This window comes from Haliaeetus leucocephalus, unplaced genomic scaffold (genome assembly GCF_000737465.1).
Source record: "Haliaeetus leucocephalus isolate CR32 unplaced genomic scaffold, Haliaeetus_leucocephalus-4.0 Scaffold0, whole genome shotgun sequence".
Lineage (NCBI taxonomy): Eukaryota > Metazoa > Chordata > Aves > Accipitriformes > Accipitridae > Haliaeetus > Haliaeetus leucocephalus.
The window spans coordinates 10,278,082-10,306,069 of record NW_010972436.1 but is presented as its reverse complement, the minus strand read 5'-3'; the positions used below and the strand labels follow the sequence as shown (position 1 = coordinate 10,306,069).

Below are 27,988 nucleotides of genomic sequence, written 5' to 3'. Positions count from 1 at the left end.
ATTTTTTTTAAACAAAGGAAGTATTATCTGAAGACTATAATCAGTTCAACTCACAAACATATCTTACAATTTCAAAACTAGATCTCATCTTCCATAACATTTTTTAATTAGGGGACCAGAAAAGGAAAACAAGTCTTTTTGCTTTTTTGACTCCCAGTTGCTTTCTCAACTCTGAATGACCTATCTGTTCAACTCTGTTAGCAGAAATGAAGAAAATTTTCTGCCTGCACCTGAAAAACAAGTTAGTTACCCAAAGCTGGTTTTACAGTTCAGCAAACTGATTTTTTAAGTACTTATTTGTTTTTGCTGCCAACATTTGTCAGAATTCTTTTCTTTGAAGGTAGTTCAGTCGTTAGTGCAGGTTACTGTTATTTCTCCTTTTATGATACTTTTTACAAGGTATTGAATTTAAAACTTCATTTAAATTTAAAAAATAAATTTTGGGGTGAACCTTTATTCACCTTGTAGTAATCACGTCTAAGACTGCAGGCAGCCCCTTCCAACTTGAGGGGGTTTAGCTCATAGTCCAAACCTTTTAAGCTAAGGAATTGCAGAAGGAAGCATTTCTCTGCTGTCCTGCAACCTCACAGTGAGCAGGATTGGCAAATGATCCAAATGAGCAAAAATCCTTTTCTACAGGCTTGGTTTGGGTTTTAGCTTTGGTTCATCACACAACTGGCCACACACCCATGTAGGTCAGAAGAGGAAACTGATGGTGCAAAAGCAGGGAAAAATGCGGAAGATCAGAAGTGCTGCTTCTGGGGGTGATGTTGGCAACACTGACTTGTTTGAAGCATGGGCCTTTATGTGTTTTTCTGTAAACACCTGTGGCTCACTGAACCTATTTTCCTCCTGAGTCCGTCCTTGTAACTAGGCAAAAGTGTATCTTCTACATTTCCTGAAAAATATTCCAGCATTAACTGTGCATTTTCAGTCAAAAGTTGTATAATATCATAAATGCTTCCATAAATTATGGGGGGGGGGACGGGGACAGACACGACAGGGAATCAAATGCAAGAAGAAAAGCCTGAGCTTATGAGCTTGAAGTAGATACTTTTAATCCATCATAGTTTTTCTATTTTTCCTGATGGTGGAAAAATGATAAGCACATTCCTTAACTTGCTGTATGTGCGCTTCCCTCTGAGTCCTCCTGGCTTGGAGGGCCACCACCTTACCCTTCACCCACTCCGCCTTTCTGCCACTGTAGAAATTAATTAACAGTAGAAATTAATGGCTGTCTTGTGTGCAGGAAGTCCAGTCATTAGTGCAGGTTATCGTTATTTCTCATTTTATGATGCATTTTACAAGGTATGGCAGCTTAAGAAAGGCAGTCTCCTTGAGAAAAATTACAATTGCTTTTACTGTGAGTTTCTTTTTCAAAAAAAAACAAACCCAAAACTTTTTTTCAGTTCTTCACATTTATATTCAAATTAAAACTAAGGGCAGTGTTTTCTTTTTAACATTGTTTTTCAAAAAATATTTCTTAGTAAGACTGAAAATGGAAAAATGAGTATGTGTGCACAGAGGAATGTGGAGGGCATAAGGGTGCACATTCCAGATCGCCTGTGCTGTTGCGGTGATGCAAAGCAGCTGTGAGTCGAGTTAACTGGCCCTTGTACTGTGCAGGCAGTCTGCTCATGCCTCTGGTCCCAAAAATATTGCTTGGTTTGATACTACGTGGCTTCAACTCTTCAAAAATGCAATGTTGTGCTCACTGTGAGTGCATTATTCAGAGCTCTTTTTTTTTTTTTTTTTAAATTTGCATTGGAGAATTTCCTATATTAAGATTAGCGTTAATGGTTGAAAATGCGTGTTGGTAGCCCAGGGCTTTTCTTTATTAATTTATTTATATGTGTATGTGTGTGTAAAATATGTATATATGTATATGAAATTCTTGCTTAAGGGGCAAATTAAATCTGTTAAATGTTTTTTAATTTGGGTTTTCAAGTATGAAAATAATCAAAAAGCTAGGTTTTCTTTTGCATACTGTTCATCAGCAATACATAACCTGACTCAGATGTGAGAGAGAGTTTCTGTGGGCTGATTCTGCTCTCTGAGTCTTGCAAATGTGATTCTGGAGTCCAGGAGAGGAAATGAGTGGCAGCTGATCAAATACTGGTATCAACCACCTAATCATGGGAAATGCTTTTTGACTGGATTCAGAACAATGTTACCATGGATAACGTAGTAGAAAATACTACAGAAAATTTCTTTACAGTTTGTTTTTGTCTTCATCTTTACAGTAAAAGTGATGTTTTGTTGTCGCCATGCTTACTGAGTGACAAAGTTTGGTAATTTCTGTTTGATCTCCCTTCAGAGGCACCGTGACACTGGTGTATGTTCAGATTAACGGCACTGAAACCACCAGAGTTGCTTTTTATTTATGGGCTATGACAAATATAAATAGAAAGCGGATTTATGTTCTCTTGCCTATTGAACGTGTGCTATTGTCCCTCTAAGCTCATGAAATCCTCCCATAACAAAAGTGACCTGTAAACTGAGGAAAAAAGGTCATGCAATTATAGTGCGTTGCTTTTACCAAATTATATTTTATTTTGCATCAAGGGATAAAAAAGATGTTTACCTTGAGTTGTATAATCATTTCAACACCCAATTTAATTGGACTAGGAGGGTGATGGTACTCGAGAGTCGATGACCCCCTGGCAGCTCTGCTGCACCCTCCCCTCACACCCCTCTTCTTCTGCGAGGCCAGGAAGGCTTTCTGGGGCTACGAAATACAAGGCAGTAATTGAAATACTCGGCCTGCAGCAAAATGAACGTTGCAGTTGTTGTATCTGGGCAGTTAATATCCAATACGTAATGATAATAAATCCATGAAATTTTGTATATAGCATTACTGCCAAAATAAATTGGGATTCTGTGTGGAAAAACCATATCCAGAGCAGAAGCAAAACCTGGCTCACTGTAAACATGCCAGGATATTGTTCTTTCCCAAACACTGAACAACTGGCACATAAACTCACTGCTTCGGTAGCCAGAAGCTGCAGAGTATGTATGTGAATGAATGTGTATTTTAATGTCTGTGAGTAGGGAAGAGTAATGCATGTTTAGAAACTGTATACAGAAGAACAAGTAAGGATTCCTGCCTTGATGACCACAGAAGAGGTGGACAGGAAAGTGATAAAACAACACTTAAACAATCCCAAATGTCTGTTCTGAGGTTGCTACACAGCTCAGGCTCTTTTAGGTTTCCTTGGGACTTAAGGTCTTTCTTATGTCCTACCAGGAGCTGTCGCGCTGTCCTGACTAGCAACAACTTTTGCTTTTGCTCTGACAGCATTTTCATAAACAGAGCTCATACAGTGGCTTCATGCAGCAAAAAATGTCTGGATGGCATCCTGATAAAATCTGGAAGACTGGTAACCCTCCCAGGTGACTACAAACCTATTAGCCTGACCTCAGGCATTACACTACTTTGAAGTAAAAAATTACATGGTAAATGGAAGAGGAATACAGTGCAACCAAGATGCAGGGAGATAAATGAAGGGATTTCTCTAAACCAAGGAAACGCAATACTTACCCATTTGGACTTCTAGTACAATATTTTGCATGGTGCGGCTTGGAAAATTCTTACTTCTCCTGGAGGATATAGATTGAGAGCTAAAAAATGTTGTTTTAGCTGAAGGCTAACGTGTGCTGGCAGAGCAAGTTCTGTACATTGTGCTCTCTGATTACTCTGGAAGGTCCATGTCACCAAGAATAGCTGCTGTGCCGCTTTACAGAACAGTTAAATACTTGTAGTATGACCTTCGTGTACTTGCTTCTGGTGTCACTCGTGTTCAGTTAATTAACTTCATAAATTAGATTTGTATAATGCACACGGTATTGCTTGTGTTTTCAGAAAATTTGCCTCACAGCTTCAGCCTTCACCTAATGCATAGTCAGAAATGGCCAGAACGAATCATGTTTTAATGTCATCTTTTCACAAGTCAACAGTTTCCTAAATAATGACATATTTGTGAGGTTGGAATGTGTGACAGCACATTAAAGTGTGTTACCAAAAAGCCTATTCACAAGTTGGGTTTTCCTTCTCCTTAATAATTATTATTAATGATGGTAATAATAATGATGTGAAGTACATGCCATCATTATGCCAGTGTAAAAGTAACCAAAACATTTGGCTTTTCTACATTTGTTATTGCTTCTGAACAATAATGAAGCTCATCTGATCCCTTAAATTGTTGCTATATGGCATTTATTCTGCGGCCATCCCAGTTTGTTGTTCTCAGGCAGGATGCTCTTAAAGCCTTTCTCTTTATTAAGCAGCTGAGTTGCATGTGTTACATGTGAAATGGTTCCTTAGGTTTCTTTTCCCATTATATTTTGCCTTTCTTTGTTGAAGAGAATTTTTTTTTCTATTGAATTCCGTTTTGCAGTTATAGCATTCAGGTAAGGCTACAGTATCTCTGTATTTGTTCAGCTGCTTAGGGGAATTTTATGTTTCACTGCATGGACTCATTTTTCCTGTTCAGAAAAGTTATACTTGAAAAACATGATCTTAAAAGCTGTTATGAGAGGTGAGCATTATTTAATAGACTCCTTTAAGTGTGTTTTCTGTTTGGTTGGTTGGTCAGTTTGGTTGTTTTCCAAATCTGAGTAACATGATTCATGGAATATAAGTGTAATTTTAGTTCATTTTGTTCCTGCCTGTTGAACTCTTCTTCCAGAATCCACAATACATCATTTAGAAAATCAGCAGAACATTTATCTGTGAGTTGTAGATTACTCTGTATATAGAATTTAACTTATTTTCATTAAACCTTTCCCTATATCATAAATAAATGCTTGGTGCCTCCTAGCATCCTCCTCTTTTTAGGTATTCTCTTGTGAAGCTTTCAGGACAAAGCCAAGTGAACTTAAAGTTTATCTGTTGCCAGATAAGCATTTTGTTCTTTAATTAGAATAATATAGACCAGATTGCTGTCAGACCTTGTGACAGGTATGTGTATTTTAAATCAGTATTTCAAACAATAACTGAAGATACCTATTGCTATGAAAGGTTGTATTAAAGTGCATCAACTTCCCAGCACACAAATTGAAGTTTTAAAAAGATGACTTGAGATATTTCTGCTCAAAAAATAAAATGTTCTTTTATCAATTTTGTGGCAAGCCCACTAGCTAATAGCTTGCAAATTGCTAAATTGTCTGAGCGGTATGCCTTGTCTTGTTTTCTTCTTAACTATGACATTAGCAAACAAGGATGAGCTCATCTGTATTGTCTGCATCACAACTCATCCAAATCTGAAGGACTTTCATTGCTTTACAATTTCCTTTTGGACTGAGACTGCACTTTATTTTTTTGTGCCATTTGCTACTCAAACTGTGTTGCATGTCAAAAATCTCCGCCACAAAGAAGTCACATTTCTATTACTCTGTTTTCCACTTCGTTAATGTGCACTAGTATCTTTGTACATACTATTGCATTTGTCTTAGGTTTTTAGGAGAAAGGGGCATTATCATGACAGGCATTATATCTGAGCCGCTTAATTTATATTTTGTCTTTGATTATTTGGCACATTATGAAGTGTTAATTTTTGCACTCACTGAAAGGTGTAAGCAGATTTACAGGAAGTTTAACCAAATCTGTAGAAATGTGGCTTTACGTTTGTCTGACAGTATACAGCAGATGTTCTGGGTTTTCTAGACTGTGCAAATGTCCAAAAGACTTACAAATGTTTTGATGCAAGTTTTTAAAGGGAATGTGATTTTGGTGCTTTTGTTGTAGGTTCTTTAAACATTGTCACTCCAAACTCTGTGAACAGCAGTGATAACCAAGCTATAAAATCCTTCATTTGGATTTTGAGCCCTGATATTCCAAATTTAAACACCAAGAAATGAATGTTCTTCAAAACCATTTTTTTTTTCCTCTGTTTTGGGACTGTATTTGGTATGTCACAATATCCTGTTCGGAGCTTTCTCGGGTATGTCACAATATCCTGTTTTCCACGTGGATGCATGTAGTATGGACCTTCCCTCCCCAAAGATATCCTTGCACTGTTGAAAACAGCAACTAAAAAGTCTCATGAAAACATTTGGGGTATGCTGTGAAATTTTTTGTTTTGTTTTTTTAATTCAAAGGCAGACAGACCATAAGACTTCAGAAAAGTCCTGCTACTTTTTTGATAAAAAGTAAATAAGCTGTAATTGATGTGTTCATTTCTCAGAATTTCTAAATCCATGAAGTGTATTTAATATTTTTGTAAAGTATTTCGGATATTCTGTGTTTAGTACTTTGGGAAAAGTATGTACTTCTGCATTAAGGCAATTTGAAAAACATTTGATTCAATTTGGCCTACTTTTCTAGTATTAGATTACTGAATTTCATTGAAAGCCAACAATCTAATGACAGGTATCACCTGAACTGTAAAAACATGAAGGTGCTCTAGTCATTACTGGTAGATGTTTTGAGACATGTAAAACTTCAACGCCTATTACTCTGGCAGGTAGGTGGCCTTTTATGTTGGTTTGGGTTGGTTTTTTTCTCTCCATATACCTTAAATTAAAATGATCCTAAAGACTCAGAGAACATTAAATGCTTTACCTTGTGTTTTTCTTAGTCATATAATTGCTTAAATTTCAGGACTTGTTTCTGTATAGGTAACCAGAAATTACTTATATAGGAGAAGTCTCCTATGCCATTTAAACTCCTAGCACATTGTGTAGCTTATAAAAAAAAAACAAAACAGTCTGGGTGTAGATATTTTTTACCTTGTGCTTTTGGTGGGGGGAGGGGAGGGGGGGATGGGGAGATTAATTTTTGTGTGATTGAAATGATGAAAACCTCATTTAAAACAAATTAAGGAGTATTTTGCTGAACTGATTTATTTCTCTACAGCAGAACTTAGCTTAACCTTTTATTTCTCGTGCAAGAATGGCTTTGAGTGTAATTTAAACTGTCAAATGACATTTATCAAATGATGGCTTTGCCCTGTAACAGGCAAATGTCTTCCACAAAATCGATTAGCTGCTGACCTCATCCACCCTTTTCAGACCCTTCAAGGTAGATTTCAAAGAGTTGTAAAATAATCACTTCACTTTCAGTTTATACTTCAACACAAGGCGTTTACTGTCCTGGTAGCGATACTGCAGCATGTTCCACATCTGGGGAGAGGAGGATGTAAATGCCTGCCTATAGCTCTGCCTGTCACCACCCGGCCTGTTGTGCTTTAACCGAAACCCTTACGCCTTGCAAAATAGGAACAGCTTTGGAAGTGGCTTTTTACAGAATAACAGAATGAATAAGATTAAGAAACTTTATCTTCTAGATGATACTGCTCTAGTAATCAGGAAAATGCTGTTTGGTAAGACCTGCAGGGTGTTCAGTTATCAAGAAGGTGCCGGAAGAATGAAGGATAACAGTATCCTAGATGTGAAATTTTATACCCCAAACAGTTTTCCTCTGTTGCGTTCTTGTTCTGCAGCCTTGTTTTAAGAGCAATCCATTAGAAGCCGATAGGCTTGCTTTTGCAAGCATTGACCTACCAGTACGTGAATTAACTGTGCCTTTGAGGAAGTCTGTGGCCCTGTCAAAATGGTGACTCCTTGTCTGAACAAAAAGTAGTCTGATATTTTTTTCTCTTCAGAGCTCTGTGTAAGTTTCCTTGCCAAAGAAGAAACTGAGATGCAGAAAGCAAACCATGAACATAAAAATCTTAGAACTGCTGGTGGTGTTGAAAGTTCAATTCTATTTTTAGACCTAAATAATTTATTTCTTCCAAAGTCTCTTCTACTCCCACTTCTTCCAAAATCTTTGTTTAAATCACAAATTTGTGAAAAATGCACTTGACTTTCTCTGAGTAACAAACCAATTGTAGCTTGTTTGTCTCAGGAGTTAGACTGCTGTGAATTGGCTTTCAGTTCAGAGAGCTGGGAGATAAACAGAGCTGAAAAGAAAGTAGCACTTCCACAACTTCAGCCACATCCAGCATCCGGAGGAGCAGATTTTCCTGTGTGTGAAACTGCCAAGAGCCATAACTGCAGTTGAGATGTTTTATCAAGCTGTTCTGTGTGAAAACACCTCATCCCCCCCATAGGTTCAGCCAGCGAGTTTGGCTGGATGATATGTTAAATTAATAAGAAACAGTATCTATGCTGTATATTAAAGCTGAGATACTGAATACAAGAAACCATGTATAGAATGAAGGCTTTAAATAGGAAGAGAGTTTCAGAAGGAACCACTAGGCATTGCTAAGTAGTCTGCATGTGATTTCTGATGTGCTTGGGATGAAATTTTGGACACCGATGTACGTGGCTTCTTTGATTTTGTATGGTTGTTTTGGTTTGGGGTTTGTTTTTTTAATTAATAATACCAGCTGAAATGTGTTACACAGGTTTCTTGCTGCAGCATCATAGTGATAGGCATCAGCTTGTATCTGTTGGAGAACAGGATCATTGTTCTGGCTCCTCTAGCTAAATATGCAATATATGCTGTAAATTGCCTTTATTATATGCTGCTTAAATATCTCATTGTCTGCTTTGCATACAAGCAATTTATTGCTGCTTATGTTCTGACAGAATGAAAACTAATGTTTAATTATGCATTGCCCTAGTAATGTGGTGTTTAGGGTGAATGTATCTGAATTAAATAAGGGCCATTAATAATGCCTAACAATTTATGATATATTCATTGCGTGATTTCAAATCATATAAATTAGAGAAGCTTATTTGAAATGTCACAAATATAAGATGGCTTTGTGGGAACACTTCTCTGTGTGCTAATTTCAGAATCATTACCAGCTGAGTCTTACTATTTATTCAATGTCCAGTAGGCTTTTATTATTCCCTTATTTGCAGTTTAATTACAACCTCTGTTTTCCTGACAGTGTGAATTCAATCCTAAACCTGCAGGAGCAAAATGAGTTGCAATCAGCCAGTTTTTGCCTGAAAGCCTCCTTTCGCTTCGGCCCCCTCCCACCTGCCATGACTGAGCCACAGCTCTGAGCAAATCTCTACAGCCACAATTTTTTGTACAAAGTGTTTAAAGGGGCGATGCCAGTCTAAGGCTTTTAAAATTGTTCTTCCTTAAAGCTCGTAAGTTGTGGGGGATGTCTCCATCTCACATAACCACCTGGTTTTATACCAATATCACAGAAGATATTTGAACAAATTACTTAAAGAGAGGTTTCTGGGTCACTTTATTAATATCTTGTGTGCATGAGTTTACAAATGTTATTAATAGACATGAGGTATTATACATAATATGCATGGTTACTGTGCAACTAAAATCTTAGTCATTTATATTTAAAATAATCCATTCTCTAAGGCTATTATATGGGATTTAAATTCCTCAAAGATATAGTAAGCATTGTCTGTTTCAAATAACAAGACAAACTGCAGCAAAACTTTGCATTGGCAACAACAAATCAGGGCAGTTAAAGGATGTAGGTTGCATGACTAGAAGAACTTTCTCAGTATGATGCGCATGCATTTGTTGTAGAAATGCTGTAAATGTGGGTTCTCTTAGAAGTAGTTGTAATTAAATGAATGTTTGATCCTGAGTCCTCAGCAACAAGTCAGTCCTCTGTCCAGTGAGCTCTTTCTGCTTCATTTATGCGTTGTGATTCTCTCTTGTGGGAAATTATTTCTTGCTTATGATTATGTTACATTCAGAAGCACTCCTTAGAGGAAAATGGGTGTTTCTTATTTCTTATGTAATTATTACAGCTATTGTAACACAGTTTCTGTTGTAATTGGGAATACTGAACTTTCATCCTCACAGTCACATTTCATTTGCTATTGCTAAGGGAGCTAGGTGTATTTGGTGGGTAACGTGAAGAGATGCACATAATACTTGGCAAAGGTATCACATGCATCTTACTTAAAATATTCTGTCACGCTTGACTTGCAAACGCAGAAAAACAAACAAAATTTTCATCTGAAATGAGTTGGAAGGTTCAAAATGCCATCTTTGTGTTTCATATTTAGAGTCTTTCAGATGTGACTGTTTCTTTACATGGTGATGGCAAAGTGGAGAATTGATCCCTCTGACCTTTTCCTTTTCAAGAGCTGTTTGGGGGGGAGTTTGGATTTTGTTTCTTCTCTCCACCCTGCACCACACCGTCCCCCCCCACCCGCAATGTGGTTCCAGCTTCCACCAAGATCTAATGACATGGATATTCCTTTCTGTCTTGTGTGCACTTTGCAATCTGGCCTTATCAAATCTATCCAAAAAATGGACTATTGCACAAAGAACCAGATCTTACACTTGAAGGGTTTAAATTAATTAATGGCCTGTGCCGCTGGGACATGCCATTACTCAGCTGGTATGCTCTACTAAAGGTCATTTCTACTGTGTGTTCATCACTTGCTTTTTTATTTTCCTCTTCTGCTAGAGAGGAATTCCCTAAAATATTAGAGAAATTACTTTAACATATCTCAGAGTTGGATGAATCTTGGGAAAAAAAAGAAAAAAGAAAACAAACAAAAAACCCCCAACAAACCAAACAAACAAACAAAAAAAACCACAAAGAAACCAACATCCCTCAAAAAAACCCCAAAACAAAATAACCCAAACCTGCTCTTAGTCTGCATTTTTTTTTCCTGATTTGAGGGGTGGGGAGGCAGGAGGAGTGTACATTCATATCTTGTAAGGAACTTCCTAGGAGAAGTATTTTGGAAATTTTGCTTAGAATAAAAGAATCTCTAAAGTATGCAAATATGAGCACATTTGGCTATGTTACTCTATGTAGATGGCATTTGTAAGGCCTACAAGTACAATTAAAACTGTGCCGTTATAGCACAAATGTAAATATTCGCAGCATGAAAGCAAATCTATAGATGTATCCAGAGAAACTTTACATCAACAAATTGAGAAAGCAAATGCATGTAAAAATTTGATCAATGCCATTTTAATAATCTAAAATTCAAATTTGCAAGCAAACCTGTTGTTACTGTAGATGATTGAAGATGTATGAATTCAGCATTATTGACAGTATTCAGTGGAAGATGTTCTTGGGATCACTTTTGGTTGGAATGTACATGAATGTATCTTATCCCTCGTTCAGGCATGGAATTTGTTGTATGATCTAGCATTCTAAAAGAGTTGGTAATTCTGTATAAGCAAATCTAAAGTTTCATATCTCTGTGCAATATATCTACTTGTGCCTAGTTTTATTTGTACAACAGCTAGACTAGTTCTGCAGACTCATGAACCTGCCCTATGGTTTCAGGGTGAAATTGATGTACGGCGATATCAACTGTAGTAAAGAGCATGTGTGTTAGATGTAGTGATTTTCGATCAAGGTTTTGTTATTTTATGTCGTATTTAATGAGGTGTCAGCATGATTTATTAGGTTTGTACAGCTGTGTTTTCAAAAAATTTACTGGAGTTTCTTCTTTCTCTCCCTTTGGAAGGAGGAAAGAGCATTCTCCCTACAATTCCAAGGAGCAGAGCACATTCAGCCCATCCCAAACATCTTTTTATTTCCTTTCTCTGCTCTGCTATATAACTGCCATGCCTCTGTCTAGAGCTTTTCAGGCTTTCCAAAGAAGCATTCTGTAAAGTAAATTCAACAGATTTTATCAGTTTTCTTGTGGGCTGCAGGGATCTGAATAATAAAAATGAGACATGCAAGGGAATGTTACTGGGACTGGAAAGTACTGTAAAGTGATGAGGCTGCCTGACCTGCCTGCTTCCATTGGTTGCTTTCCTCTGTTTAAGAGCTAAAAGGCTCCTCACTGTTTTCTTATTTTGTTTAACTTCAGTTCCTCAAAAGGTCATACTTGCAGTGAATGCAGTTTTTTCCTCCAACGTTTATAACCTATAGCTGCTTCAGTGAAGGTTTCTCCAAAAGCCTCTCTTAAGCAGGATAGCATTTACAGGCAACTAACAGCTTCCTAGTTGGAAAACAGTGTTTGATAAGCAGTGCTAAGAGCAGAGGAGCACCCCTGTGTTGCTATATCCACCCCTAGTGTGCATTTGTATTCATATAGAGTGGGTTTTCCTCTAAACCCTGTAGAAAACTGCTGAAGTAGAACATGCTCTGCATGAGCAAAAAGATTTGACCGGGTAAATTGAGACGCGTTACCAGGGTGTAGAGCACCATAAGAACATAGGTAAAATGTATGTCATGGATATTTGTTGACTGTTGTAATGGGTATCTCATTCGTGATTTGAAAGCACCATTGCAAGCTAACAATTCTCTGTCTTATGTTTATCATGTTTCAGTTAAAATTTACTAAAATAAGGGTAGATTAATACATGCAGTAATAAAAACATGCCTACCAACTAGGTAATGGTAAAGTTGTCCACATTTTATCATAAAGATGTGGTCAGAAGTGGATTTCAAATAGGTATGAAAAACCCTGTTCTTGAGAAGAATGACTATTTATTTCAATACTAGAAAGAATAGACGGTCCCCATAAATATAACAAAATAAGAAAAACATTAGAACTTACTTCTCCATCTATTTCTAAGCAAAAAATTTAGCTATTTAAATAGTTTGTCTGACTTGAACAATCAAAAAAATGCCTCAATACTGTGACTTGCAAAAACTTGGCTGAGTTCTGCACTAGTGTAAGAAACAAACCTCTGCTTATTTAGCCCAAGTGTGTGCATTCACGTGTAAGCAAAATTTCACTCTGTTTTCTGTGAATAGTTCAAGACACAGACATGTAAGACTACTTCGTAAGCTGCAAAGGTAAATAGTAATTTGAAATATAGAATTTGAATTATCTTCTGAAAGTGTAGCTTAATTGACGAAACAAGAACATTGGGATTAAAGACCATTTTGCTGGCATCCTCACTGACCTTCCATAAAAAGTACGCTCCAGGTGTTCTTTGAAGCCCTTTTTTTCCTTAAAGTAGTATAAATATGGAATCCTGTTTCTTCTTTTCCAAAGTGTCAATCTTGTGATTGAATTTAATATGGAAAGAATAAAACTGCTTTTGCATTCTTCATTTGCTTACACTGACTCCCAGCACCTATACACAAGAAATAATAGACTGAATAACATTTTCGTAATTAAGACACATGCAGCATCTTTGCAAAGACATCAGCAACTAAATATATTCTGTTTTCTCTAGATCAATGAACTGAGCCATGTTCAAATCCCTGTTATGTTGATGCCAGATGATTTCAAAGCATACTCAAAGATAAAGGTGGACAATCACCTTTTCAACAAGTAAGTACAAGTAACAATTCTTTGTAGAAGTGGATAGTGGCAGTGATATTTTTATGAAGTACTATGAACTCTGTTATTTTTCAGTTCATGGGAATGAAGTTTTGATGATTAAGTTAATCCTGCGATAAACATAACCATCTGTGCTGTTCTGAAAAGCAACAGCAAGGGCCACTGGGTAGTATTTTTCCTCCATATGATTTATTATTGCCTTATTAGTATCTTACATATCGAAGGTAATCCTTTCTTGGTGTGATTATTTATGGCTGATATAAGCATTTATTTGGGTATTTTTAAAAACATAAAATCACGTGCATGTACTTTTTATTAAATTAAATATTTGAACAAGAATAAGAATTTAAAGCATATGTCAAAGCTGAATAATGTTCAGCTTTTTATAATCCATAATACAAAATCATAACAATCATATAGAAGCTCCAAAATTAAGATTGTTTAATGTAATATCTACGTCTCTCAAAAATAAAATGCTTCATGAACAGTATGTACAGATAAACAAAACTATTAATGCTGTTTTGTGTATAACCTGAATTTTATTCAAGAATATATTTCGGAAAAGGAAGTATTATGCTACTTTGGATCTTCTGTTCTGTGGCAAAGGTCAAAATAACTTTTCTCATGTCTAAGTCTGAAATTAACACTAAGATAGTAAAATCAGCCCTGTACTGAATGAGTCAAATTTTTTGTAAGCTTTGGTACTGTCAGTACTTTCTGGTGTCACAGACAGTGTAGTAATTCTTGTATAATTCAATCTAAGATTTCACCTTTGAAGTAGTTTTAGGGCAATGGGAAAGCATTCTTTTCTGCTTTTGAGCTCAGGTTCCAAAGTTACCAAAATATAGTTTGTGTTTATCTCATCCAGTTATGTTGTAGCTTGTTAGAGACAAATATGTATAAATCCATTCAATATTGTAAAGCAAAAGAAAAGAACACAGTGAGACCAAATCTCACTGAAAAAAAGAAAGCATTAGAAGAGAGATTGTAAATCTCCATGTCCTCTGCTTTGTATGAACTGAACAGAATTGAGACAGAATACTCTAGAGTTACTTATTACAAATGCAGGTGAATGAAGTTGATTTGGTTTTATATTCTTTCAGAGAAAACATGCCAAGTCATTTCAAATTTAAGGAATATTGTCCAATGGTTTTCCGTAATCTAAGAGAGAGGTTTGGAATTGATGATCAAGACTTTCAGGTAAGTTCTCTTTCAAAATGCCTAAACTAGTGGTTATACAGATTTTAAAGATTAGTAATGCTGCAGTTGTGAACAAGCAGGCCAATGTGCTGAAATAAAGTTATTTTTTTATAAGTTGGAGGAAAACTAAGAGAAAAAGAAGGCATTCTTTCTACTCTTTCCCCACCAGCAAGCAGAACATTTCTGTTTTCCTCTTTGCCTGCCCCAGCTGTCTTCTGGTTCCTACCCTCAGCTATCTTTAGTCCTCCGTGTTTCCCATTAGAGTACCTCCCAGTCGTAAGCCATGTTATTAAAACTGCAGGGTGATAGTTCTTGCAATAGGAAGAAAAAACAATGTCTGGACACTACTGACAAGAGATGCTATATTCAGCTGGGTCACATAGATAACAGTTGCTTCAATGGTGTTGTCTGTGTGACGTGGTTTCTGAAACGACCACAGCTTTTTTTTAATTCATACTCTTTTTGTTTAGAAAAGAGTGACCTCTGGCCTGCTAACTTCATGCTGCTTCATCATGTCTCCTTTTCCCCTTGTTGTGAGGATCTGGAGGCAAATCGCTTGCATAGAGCAGATATAGCAAAACAAGAAATTGCTCTAGACTTGGCAGGGTTGTTCCTTGCAGTCAAAACTTCTGTCTTTGCAAAAGAAAGTTCTCAAAGTCTGCTTCAGTCTGATTTGCCAATACTCACTGACAATTCCCTTTTCCATTAACTGTTCCTAATGTATACTGTTTCAGTCACAGGGGTAATTCCTTCTGCAGTCACGCTGCAAGATGTCCTGTCCTAAAGAGCACTTGCTGTGTAACCCAGTGCTGCTTCCTCTCATGCTCCTTTGCTCTTTCAAACTATTTTGATGTGGGCTGCAATTGTATTTGGGCTGCAGTTGGATTTGTAGCCTGTCACTAAGATATATTAAGAGAAGATACTTAATAAATGGTTTCAAGTAGCTAAACAAATTGTACAAAATGCACTTGTACAGTTAACACTCCCATTCTTGCTACATAGAGCAGACTGAATACTGCAGCCAAAATCTACACCTAAGTGCTTTTTACCAGTTTTCCCCTTTTCAATATAAAGCAATGTGTTAGAATGCATAGATGGGTTAAAACATGCTTGCAGGTCTGTAGATGGAGATCAGGTTATGGATCTCGGTACATGGCCACTGTAACTTTGGTAAGGCATTTTGCCAGTAGGTGGAGAAAAGTGTTGGGTTGGGTTTTTTTGGTAGAGCTGTCGTGATCCTATCACATGATTTTTCATTATCCTGTTTACTGATGAACTGTTTAAGAGGAAATACTCCAAGACTCAGGCCAACAGTTGAAACAGTTATATCAAATTGCATTCCTGATTTGATTTTCCTGATGGACCAAAGAGGATCTTGTTTGGAAAGTTATTTGATCCCTTAATATGAAGATTTCCTTTTTATTGACAAAAGAAAAGGATCATTGTGTCAGAGAGGAAGGACAGGTGGTTGCTCCTAAACTTAAAATTATGGTGTTGGCTCATGCTTGCTATCTTTTAGTAAATATATATTAGAAGACTGTCATTAGTTAAAACTGGCAAACTTAGCATAATCAAAAACGCTGCATTCCACAGCACTGTGAAATGTTTCCATCTGCACTGCTGTTCTACAACAGAAATTCCTGTTATAACTATGTTATACTGCTGTTTGGATTTATTAATGATAACAATGATAAAACAAAGGATTGTCACTAAATAAAATGTCAGTATTTTCAGATTAAAAACAAAAATACTTGTTTGTAGCTATGTGTTTTGGGTTTTTTGACAATGTAACCAATCAATAAAACAAAAGAAGAAAATATAAGCACATCCTGGTTTTTAATTCAACAAAATCATGTATTAGTTAGAAAAAAATCTTCAGTGCTATTTAGTATTTCAAGGATATTTAGTGAAAAACACAAGATAGTTAATATTAATTTTGACCCAAGGGAAGGCAATGTCTGCATTCACTATTCTTTTTTTCCTCAACCAAAGCAATTTATCACTCTGGATTCTTATTCTACTGGACTGTTCTGATAATTTTTTTTTTTTAAAATGCTCAAAGTAGTAATGTATTTTGAACACACTTTCAAAATCAAATTGTTTTTACAGAAATACACATAAATGAAAATTCAGGTCACCCCATGTGTAAGATGGGGATTATCCCTATTAAAAGTAAAGTTGCTTTCATGTTAATGTTACATTCTCTGTGATTTAAAAAGGGAATCTAGTTTGACAAAGGGAGACTCACTGTGTATAGTTTTTTCCAGATAATCTTTGTCTTCAAGGAAGTTATTCCAATGAATGGTGGTTAAAATGATTGCCTTATACTTGGAGCCAAACATGAATTGGAAAAAGCCTGTGCAGTATTGAGCTGAGGGAAGGCTTATGGAAGAGATAGCAAATAACTTTCTCTGGATAGTTTTTCTTATATAATGATTTTCAGGAAGGGAACGATTTTCAGTTGTGAACAATGTCATTCCCATTATTGAGCAAGATAGGATTGGTTTCGATAAATAAACCCAGTTACCATGTTCATTAGTCAGACACATCAGTTTAAATCAGGAAGAACATTCATTTAGAATGTTTTTGTTTTCAGAATGTTCTGCAGATATCCTTGATGAGTTGTTCCAGAGGGCAGATAGTGCTTACTCATAAGGGACTAAAAAAAACCCCTACCTCATGAAAAGAATTTGGTAGTGTATGTTCTAATTACTAAGCAACACTCATTTTAATTCTTGACACTGTATTATTCACTTTGTACAGTAGTTTTGTGGACTGCTTAACACATAGGCTTAGTTCACATATGAAATGGTTAGTATAGGGATCTTCTCTTACAGAGGTCTCCTCTTATCCCTGAAGAGAGATTTAAATCTCATACAGTTTTTTTCCTACAAGTAGTCTGACTTCAGAGTCAGGGGAATTCCTTAAATTGTATATGGTTCATGCCTTACAGGAAGCCATTTCTAGTAATGGCAATTACAGTTCCTATAACAGACTCCCTCCCTTCACATAGCCAACCAACTCCTTTTTTGAGGCAGTTTTGGTAATCTGTACTACATCTGTCTGTCTTTCATAGCTAGTTGGGCATCTCTGAGAGACATTTTGATTAGTACTGAGCTAGGATTAAAGTTTCATGGACATACATGTGTGGTTGCTAATACTGAGTGGGGTTTTTTGGTGATTTGTTCTTTACTATGGACAGCAATGTGGAAAACACAGTATGAAGTTAGTTAAACCTTGAGTTAGTTAAACCTTCAAAGATCGCCTATAGAAACTTGTTATGACAAATTAAGTCTTCAATCTAGATTAAGAAACTTTGTTCTTATGTCAAAAAAATCTTTTATTATGATCCTGATCTTCCTTCTTGGTGATCACATATTACTAAGATACTTATTGCGTCAAATTAAAAAATGGTCTGGCTGGTTTTGCTTAGAAAGGAGAACACAAGTGATTATTAGTTAGTATGAATCAAAATTGCATTTGAATAATGGAAAAACTTTAAAACCATTTTAACCGCTTACACAGACTATAAATCGTCAAAGGTAAAGAGATTATTGTTTTGCATTGTGCTGTTGGATGTTACAAGTAAGTACATACAGATCTGAGAATGAAGATGATTTTCAAAGTGTCAGAGTAATTCCACAAGCCAGAGCATTAAATAATGACAGATTTTGCCTTGATAGGGTAAATTATCTTGGTCTTGTATTTTTGTTGGTGTCTTCTTATTTCATTGAAAAAGACTCCTTAACTCTTGAGATCCTTGTAACATTGACAGGAAAATACTTGAGAGCATTAACTGTTCCTAGCAGAAAAGAAAAAAAATTATTAGAAAACAGATGTCAAATTAAATTCCTCACTGCAGATCTAAATTAATTTTTAATTTCTGTGTTCCCCCTCAGCTGTAGACATTGGTTTTGCAAAGGTTATTCTACAGAAAGGCCTCTTTTTTTCCCAAAGTATATGGAGTAGCTGTTGTAACTTCAGAGTTTCTTTTCAACTCGGTTGACATAATTTCTTATCGTACAAAATCCAAGAGTACAATTCTGTCAGAAGAATTATAGGACTAGCTTCTGTAAACTGCAAAATTATGAGAGATTAACAGGCAAGCAGCTAGCTTAACGCCCTCCAACAAACTCTAGAAAAATAGGCTCTACTACTGTTACAAATGCTTCTGCTGCTGTTGCTCTGGAAAAGGAAACTTTACTATGCTCCAACACATCTGTTCTTGCTTAAAGTTATTGCTGAATCCTACATCTGGATTCTGCTAGGCAAAAGAGGGAGACTGGGTTCTTGCCCAATAAAATACAATTGCTCATACCAGAGGGCACCAATGTCCCCATGTACCTAATGAGACTTCTGCTGGGGACGGGGGTGAGCACAACTGATTTCCCTTAAAGTTTTAGTACTTAGTGTAATAGGAGACATGCTCAGATCTGACTTTGCCTGTCCGCTGGAGCAGTTTGTAGAGGTTCTCTGTACAGGACAAAGAATTCATAAAGAACTTTTAGCAGATGGTCTATAAGTTCTTTTTAATTTAGAGATGCTTATTATTTCTCTATGTGCATTTTTCCTTATAAAAGATTAAAATCTAAAATGAAAATTGAGAATTCCTGCTTTTAAGCAATTTCCCTAATAAAAAAAATATGAACTCAGTATCTTTCATTTCTCCTGACATGGATGTCTCCTTATGTTTCGTTATCTCTCACAGCTTTCTATACAGACAGATTTATAGTCCAGAGTCTAATATGGCATCAGGAAAATAATGCAAGTTCTAGGTCCATTTTTCAGAGGTCAGCCTTTAATATAATTTTCTTTTTAAGTATCTAAACTTCAGATCACCTAAATTCTTGTCAACCTATTACTATTTTTGCTCATTTTGTGTGACTTATCCAATCCTAAGATATCGTATTAAGAGCTTAAAAACTATTTTACAATCTAAGATTATATGTTTCTTCAGACAAACAAATATTAATCAGAGCTCTCTGCTGGTGCTTCTGCACTGAAATTCATGCCTCCATTTATTGGCCCTTGGTTTGGGAAGGAATGAGCCACCTCTAGCATCAAACCACAGACAACAAGGTTAGCAATAAATATGTCAGCAACAACTATATTAGGAGTTGGATCTTATTCCTAAGACATGATCCTTTCATTGAATGTTTAATTAAAATGCATTAAAAAATCCTGGAAGCAAGAACTGTCTTGAAAAGAAAATACCTGTGCTGGTCATTTTAGCATGGTAGGTCACCTGTCAGTGCATGAAAAGTTCTTGAGCTCATCTGTCAGATGAGGTTCCTGTAGCAGAGTATACAGTTTGCGGATCCCAAATGGACATTAGCACCAAGATTTTCAGAACTGCTGACATCTTATTTGATGTGGACATAGGCAGTAGTGGTACGAAGGTGTGGAGCCAGCTGTACTAAGGAAAACTGTGGCATTTGTGGTCTTTCCAGCATGTAAAAAGTGAAGTTTTCAGTCTGAATGTTATGTTCTAGGATTTGGTGCTTTAAGTGTGAGCCCAGATAAAAATTTAGCGACTGTGGGACTTAACCTTAGTATGTATGGCAACAGAAATTTTAACCCCCAGTTTCTCTTAGTTTTCCCTAGAAAAAGCATTTAATTTGCTTTGCTTTCAGCAGTTTCTTGCCTAAACTAAGTATCATTCACAATTGGGTATTCAAACTAGGAAAAAAGTAGTTTAGCATGTGCTGGCAACATCAAAAAAATGAGCTGATAGGCACTCCCTGAGCTCATATGATGATAGCCGTTGAAAGTGAAGCATCAAGCCAAGCTTTGCAGGGCTGAAGAGGACAGGCTCCCATAAAAAGAGCCCTAACTCTTTCCAAAGCAAGTGCATGCCTTAAGCTGACAGCTCCAAATCCAGACCTACAGGCTCAATAGGATAACTTGATTAAGGAGAGAATCACATGTTGTCTTGGTTGGATGAGAGTTTAATGAAGAAAAGGAACCTTTCTCCTGGAAGGATAGCTCAGTGCAAAAAAGAAAAAGTTGGTGTTTCACCTTCCTCTGTCAAAGTTTTTCATGTCTTTCACCACAGTAATCACTCCCTGAATGCAATTTGCTTATAAACGTTCATAGATGTTCAAAGTGAGAGTGTGTACATCCACATCTTAACAAGATCATAGAAGGGACTCGATATTTCTGACAGGTGCACCACAGGACCAGTGCTGTCCTGTTTTCATCTTTTGGAGGTCCCATGACATTCACTGTAGGTCTCTTGTCAGCTCAAAAGCAGGGCTCTCAAGAAATCGTCATGCAGTATTGTCCATACAGCTGCCAAAGGCGAGAGGAGGTCATACCACTGAATGTGCTTGTAACATGTTACCATATGTAAAGTATGTACCTGTAATACTGTACAGGTATGCTTTGCTACATGCCAGACTTCTTAAGCATGCGTCAGTGTCAAAGATCAGTGTTTCCTGATGACATTTCCTCATCAGTGTTTCCAGACGTGAACCTGCTCAATGGCAACGGTAGAGTGCACAGTGCCAGCATACAAAGTAAACCCAAAAGTCTTCTCTACCTGTCGCCATATGACAAAACCAGACATCTCTGGGTTTGGTGCTTTGTTGTTACATTAAAACACGACCGCTTTACTTCTCTTCTCTCTAGAAATCACTGGCAAAACAGTGTCCTGAACCATCCCAGAAGTGGGCTGCTTGTTTCAAATTCCAGCAAAAAAACTTGGAGCATTTATGTCCAGTTGTATGACACTGCCTCTCTGATATGCTTCTTAATCAGTAATCCAGGTCTAATTCATCCATATCCATGATTGCTGAGGTCTTGTAAAAAGAAAAAAAGGTTGGGGGGAGCTGCAGGCTTGTCTTCATGGGAAGCTGTGCGTGGGCCAGGCAGCACCACTGTAACTGCTGTCACAGAAGAACAGCCAGACCGTGTGTATGTAATTCTCCAACAGTGATGAACCACTGCCAGGCTTTTACACTGACCTATGATTTCAGTCATCACAGAGCATCATCTGTGCACTTGTTTTTGCCTATTCTTTCATGCGGAGCTTGCCCAGAGGCACTCTTAAATAGCCTGGGATGTGATCTGATTTGTCTTTAGGGTACATTGGGCTTGTGAAGCTCGTTTTTGCATTCCACGACTTTTGGATGAGATCACAGTACCAGAAACCGTTGTTTGCCTTTGTCCAGACATCGCGAAATGGGAAAGATTTAAATCAATGAGAAGCTGTTAAGCCAGTCAGTTTGAAAGATTACTGTTCTTCTGAAGCTCTCAGTGCTTTAGCACCAGAATTTTCCTATTGCCCTTGTTCTCTTTTTTAGGAAAAGCTCTGACTCAATGACAATTTTTATTAGGCTCCCTTTTTAGATTAGTTACATGAAGTATTTGTATTACATCCAGCACATAGTTCACGTGTTCAAAGTTTCTAAAATATAATCTTGTCTGCTAAAGTAGCAGTTAGAAAACAATGACATTTACACTGGATGTGTAAGAGATTAGAATGAGCTAATTAAATTGACCTTTAAATCTCTCCACCCTCTTGGAGGCTGTGGCTAATCCTTGGCCTCCCACTGTGGAGATAAATATCCGTGCTGTGAACATTTTAAGCAAAGTGGGCAGAGGAGGAAGAGCCTCACCAGCAGTTCATCTTTGAAGAGGAGGGCAGTACTTTGCCAGTTATAAATATAGCTTGCAATTATGGAGGGAGCAGGGGGACAAGCTATTCCTGTACTTTAGTGGCTCTGCTCCATGTGTTTTCCTCACAAAAATGGTTTCTTTTGGAAAAAATAGCTCCAAACAGCTTAACTTGTTGCTCTTAGAAACAACCAAAGTCTCTCTGGAAATCAGTTTACTCTTTTTGATATCTGGTGTTGGTATAACTAACATTATCAATAATATCATTCCTGTTACTTAATAACAATAGGCTGCTATTTTTATTGACCAATGTGCAAGGTAAAAATAGACTTCCAAAGGATAGAGCATTAGGTGGTGTTTTAGCTGGCTTCTAAGGACTCTTGAGGATGCCTCTTACAAAGTATTTGGCTTGATATTTTGTGACTTTGATTTTTAAAATGCCAATTATTGTTGGGTTTTATAATAAAAAATAAAAATTATGTAAATAATAGATGATTAAATGACAACAGTCAAAATGTAGTTGTCAATGAGCAATTGACATTTCACATAGTGAAAACTTGCAAAAGATGCAAAATCTGTCCAAATGGCAAAGTGGGATAAGGATAAGGATTTTGTACAAAAACCACTTTGGTTGCCTGGCATTCTGAGCCTGTCCAGATGAGATGCCTTTTAATAGTCAAATGAATAGCTATATGGATAAAAAGGAGTGCAGAACTACAGAGGTGAAGGATGTCTTCAGGGAGGTAGTAGCTCTGAGAATGAACAAGAGGTCAAAGAGGACAAGAATTTAGCACTAGTGTGAGCACCTGACTAGAAGGAGTGACTGCACCCTTGGGTGGATAAATTGGAAGGTACAAAATAAGACCAGAAAGAGCTCTAACTTTTTTTAACATCTGTTTATTTTATACCTGAAGCTAATACTATATATAATTTTGGTGCTAGTCATCTTAAAAAAGGATGTTGAAAGTTTGGATATAGAAAAAATACAGAAAAATGGCGTCAAAGGAATTTAAGGACACAGAGGAAGCCCTGTGGGGGAGTCACAGTTTGACCCGCTGCACTTGCAAAATTTAGAGTTGAGAAGTAAGTAGTATGTGAGTATCCTTGCAGAAGAACAATACTAGATACTTCAGGAAACAATAAATAGGAATGACCAGAAAAGGAAATAATTCAAATTGAAAGTTAGACTCACCTTTTCAGCAACACAAATTATTAGACACTAGAAAAACTACAGTGGCAAATCTTGGTCTTTTGAGGTTGGAAAAATCAAGACTACCTTTCTGGAAGTTGTACCTTGACCAAAACCAGAGACTGGAATTCAGTTTAGGAATGGCTGCATGAAATGAAACGGCTTCTGATGGGTAGGTGTTGTGTTGGATTCTAGTTTATGAAATTCTGTTGAAGGGTCCAGAAAAGCTCTTGTTCACTTCAAAGAATTGTGGATCACATCTTAAGACCACCTGTGGAAAAAAACTTTTTCTTTACCTAATATATATTTACTGTAGGAAATAAAACTCTGCACAGATTGCTGAGAGTGGAGCTGCTGAGGGAAGAGAGTGGATCTATAGTAAAACTAAATAACCTTTCCGTGAATTTGCTGAAGAATATGCTGTTCTTGGGTGAAATGATGATGTGTAATTTAGGTGTGCCGATTAACTTTCTGTATCAAGTACTCTTTGGGAAATGAAATACTAGTAAGTGGTGTAGCTTTTACCCATTTATATTTAAAACTGTATTTTTATTTTATCAGAAATTAATTCTGTGGTATGGGACAAATTCTTTGTGATTTGTAGCCTCTCAGCACTGAAGACCAGATGAGTATTTCTGGTTGCCTGCTACTCAGTGCAATATAGGTGATGTTTTTAATATTGATTTATGTAAAGGCAGTGAGACTTCCAGCCAGTAATTTCTCAGAAGAAAACTATTTGGGAGAGAGGAGGAGGTAGAAATTTCTCCATGAAAGAGAAATTTATCTAGTAGAGGTATCTCTGAGCTTGGCACGTTAAATGTGTCTTCAGTTGTATAAGTAATTGCACAAGTAATTTAGCGTAGTCTTTAAATGACCTCATAAAAGTATTCACACTTTAAAAGTACAAAACCTTTTCTTTCTCCTGAGACCAAAAAAACAGCAGGCACAAGATTAAAACTTCACAAATGAGAAGTGAATGGGGAATTGGCAGAACATGCACTCTCGGAGCAGGAGACTTGCAGTGAGTTGCTAAGTGAAGCTGTTAAGTGGAACAGGGTATGTGTGGCTGACAGATGTTTTAATTGTGCCAGAGGACCGAGGCACACCGTGGCAGAGTTGGAGAAGGCTGGGAAAATCTGAAGGGGACAGGGCAGTGTGACCCTCTTTTCTCTGAGTTTTGTTTTCACTAAGGCTGTAGTATAAGCAGGTGATTTTTATTAACTTATTATGACTAATGCTCCAACATTGTACAGCTAGATACGTGCTCCACTGGCTCCTGACACAATATGGAAGTGCTATGTAGTAGCAGTAAGTGAGGGTGAAAGGGTTGTTAGATCATCAAACCTGTATCTTTTGGAGGGTAAGAGCCGGGCATTTTTTTTGTCTGTATCTGAAGGATATCATCCCTGTTCTGGCTTTGTGGCTCATAGATCTGTGCTAAGTGAGGAGTGGCTTGTTTCCCATCTGTTCATATTCCACTTAGTCTTCCCCTAATTAAGAAGCAGCACCAGAGGGAATTCAATCTGGTATTTGCCATGATCTATCTCTCTCTGTCTCTCCTTTCACCCTCCCTCAACCCGGCTTACATTTTCCTTTTGGAAAGGGGAGATGCTTGAGTTTCATTCGTTATTTCCTTCCCAGTACCCTACAGACACCTCACCTAAGAAGGAGATACTGTTGCTGGGGACGGCAATGGGTCTCCATTAGCTGAGTTTAGTGCTGAACAAGGAAGCAGAAGAAAAGCCCTACACTGGTCTCTTTAGACAGGTTCAGTCAGCTTTTCTTCCAAGGCGTTTGTGCACAGATGTCTATAGTACAACTTACTTTACTCACTTTTTGTACAAATCATCACTGAAATGTATCTGTGCGTTCTGGCAAAAGTCATCTGGATCATAGGAGTGTTTTACCATGTACAGTCTCACAAAACTGCATTTGAGGGTAAGAAACGAGTCTATACAGTGCATCCAATAGCAGTCTGAACTACAGAGCAGTACAATTCAAATAAATGTGTATTTTCAGTCTGTCTGATGAGCACTACTGCATAACTTTCTTATTATTGTCTGCATTAAGATGATTGACTTAGAAACTTGGGCTAGATAACCCCACAATAAGTTAAAACTTTTTTACTTATCTAGATATGTCTAAAGTCTAATTTTAAAAGACCCCACAAACTTTCCACAGTCTTTGTGGTGTAAAGTGCACATTGGATGTCACGTGTGGTGTTACTGATATTTTTGTCTGAGATTTCTTATCAGTTATAGGTTTACTAGTGGCTGTGCTTCGAAGTGGCTTAAGTGCAGGACCTTCTTAACCATTTTGTGTCTTAACTTACAAGAGAAACATTTTCCAACAAAGAATCTCTTCACTTCTAATATATGTACTATTAATTTATTAGTATTTGGCAGGGTTGAATGGGGCACAAAATGTTTTGGTTTCTACTTAACAGTCTGGGTCAAACAGGTAAGTTAGCTTCACCTCCATAAAAAGGGAAGGGTATTAGTGGTTTTAAATAGCCATGTTGTTTCCTCTTTGAAGCCCTTAAATTCTTCTAGTTTTATCCTTTCAGTGAAGCTGTTCCTTGATCTTACTTGCTAATGATGACTTACCAGTGCAGGCCAATTCTTGTCATCTCTTTACTTAAAGATTCATTGTTGTCATAATCAGGCAACAGTATATGTATTGAAGACTGATTTCTAACTGTAAACAAATACAACTAGTATAGTTGAGAGGTAAGGTATTTTGCATGGTACCTGGAAGCTTTACTTTAGAAGGAATTTGAACTTTTCTCTGTTCACAAAAGTGAGAGTTAACCATTACAAATGAAACTGTCCACAGACAAACTCAGCCATGCGTTTATCAGCATAAGAAAGTGGTAATGCAATTACTAGTAATCAGCACAATATGATGTAATTAGATTTATTTTTTCAGCTTTTTAAACCATACTTATTTATTAACTTATGCAAGTATCAAAAGAAAACACACTAAATAGTAATATTAACAAAGTTATCCTCCATGTTCCACCTTCTTTCAGAGTTCAAAGAAACCACATTCTGTATCTGAAGAGAGCATTTTGTTGAGAGAGTTATCACAGGAGTGGAGAGTTAGTGAAAATACAACGTCAAAGAGGTTGCTTAATCGAGGTTGTTTTTATCTTAAACATGTTCAATGTTTAAACATCTGTTCTTAAACTATAATTTATTACTAGTCAGTCATTATTGTAGAGTGGGCATTTGAGTTACCTGTGCATGTATGGAAAGGTGCTGCTTAGCATAAAGTTGGTTGGTTTATTCTAACAAATTAATATGCATGTGGTAAAATTATAGCTGTATGCATTCTTAATTAAGCTTGATATAGATTACTAATAATAAAATAGCCATCTACTAAAAAATAAATGCATCACCATTTCTAACCCATTAAAGCATTAAGAAACAGTAAAGTGTGTGCTAAATAATCATCTACGGATGCATTATATTCTCTTGTTAGCAACGTTTTCAATATGATAGTTTTATTTGCAAATTAACTTGTCATTATAGTTAGCAATCAGGCAGAATTCATTTCCATTAGAAAAAAAGCTATTGCTGGAAAAAACAATAATCAGTAAAAAGTCAGTGACTTCAGAAGTTTTTCTCCACTTGATTTAAAATATGACTAAATCTATTAATTTCTATTTGAATCTGACTAGTTTCTTTTTTTTTTTTTTTTCTGTCGAGCCTGAATTGAAATGAAAGAAGCATGATAAAAGGAGTACTGGTTGATTCATTCTTAGTGTAACAGCTGTTTTTTCTTTTTAAGTCAGAATTTCTTATTACTTATGCTGTCCATATTTTTAAATTCATCAAGTATCATAAAATCATTTAGGCTGGAAAGGACCTTTAAGATCATCAGGTCCAACCATTAACCTAGCACTGCCAAGTCCACCACTAAACCACGTCCCTAAGCACCATGTCTACACATCTTTTAAGTACCTCCAGGGATGGTGACTCAACCACTTCCCTGGGCAGCCTGTTCCAATGCTTGACAACCCTTTCAGTAAAGAAATATTTCCTAATATCCAATCTAAACCTCCCCGGTGCAACTTGAGTCCATTTCCTCTTGTCCTATTGCTTGTTACTTCGGAGAAGAGACCAACCCCCACCTCTCTACAACCTCCTTTCAGGTAGTTGTAGAGAGTGATAAGGTCTCCCCTCAGCCTCCTTTTCTCCAGACTAAACAGCCCCAGCTCCCTCAGCTGCTCCTCATAAGACTTGTGCTCCAGGCCCCTCACCAGTTTAGTTGCCCTTCTCTGGACACGCTCCAGCACCTCAATGTCTTCCCTGTAGTGAGGGGCCCAAAACTGAACACAGGACTCGAGGTGCGGCCTCACCAGTGCTGAGTACAGGGGGACAATCTCCTCCCTGCTCCTGCTGGCCACCCTATTTCTGATACAGGCCAGGATGCTGTTGGCCTTCTTGGCCACCTGGGCACACTGCTGGCTCATATTCAGCCGGCTGTCAACCAGCACCCCCAGGTCCTTTTCCGCCAGGCAGCTTTCCAGCCACTCTTCCCCAAGCCCGTAGCGCTGCATAGGGTTGTTGTGATCCAAGTGCAGGACCCGGCACTTGGCCTTGTTGAACCTCATACAGTTGGCCTCGGCCCATCGATCCAGCCTGTCCAGATCCCTCTGTAGAGCCTTCCTACCCTCGAGCAGATCAACACTCCCTCCCAACTTGGTGTCATCTGCAAACTTACTGAGGGTACACTCGATCCCCTCGTATTAAACACAACTGGCCCCAGTGCTGAGCCCTGGGGAACACCACTTGTGACCGGCCGCCAACTGGATTTAACTCCATT

The 27,988-nt window shown here is 37.3% G+C and overlaps 1 protein-coding gene across 2 annotated transcripts in view; it reads left to right on the top strand.

The window, feature by feature from the left end:
- The window catches only part of PIP4K2A (phosphatidylinositol-5-phosphate 4-kinase, type II, alpha), a 113,585-nt gene that overhangs the window by 47,460 nt on the left and 38,137 nt on the right, over positions 1-27,988 (top strand). For both annotated transcript variants that reach the window (XM_010580556.1, XM_010580640.1), the window contains exons 2-3: positions 13,046-13,143; positions 14,256-14,352. In XM_010580556.1, coding sequence (XP_010578858.1) covers positions 13,046-13,143; positions 14,256-14,352 — 195 coding nt within the window. The remainder of the gene's footprint in view (positions 1-13,045; positions 13,144-14,255; positions 14,353-27,988) is intronic.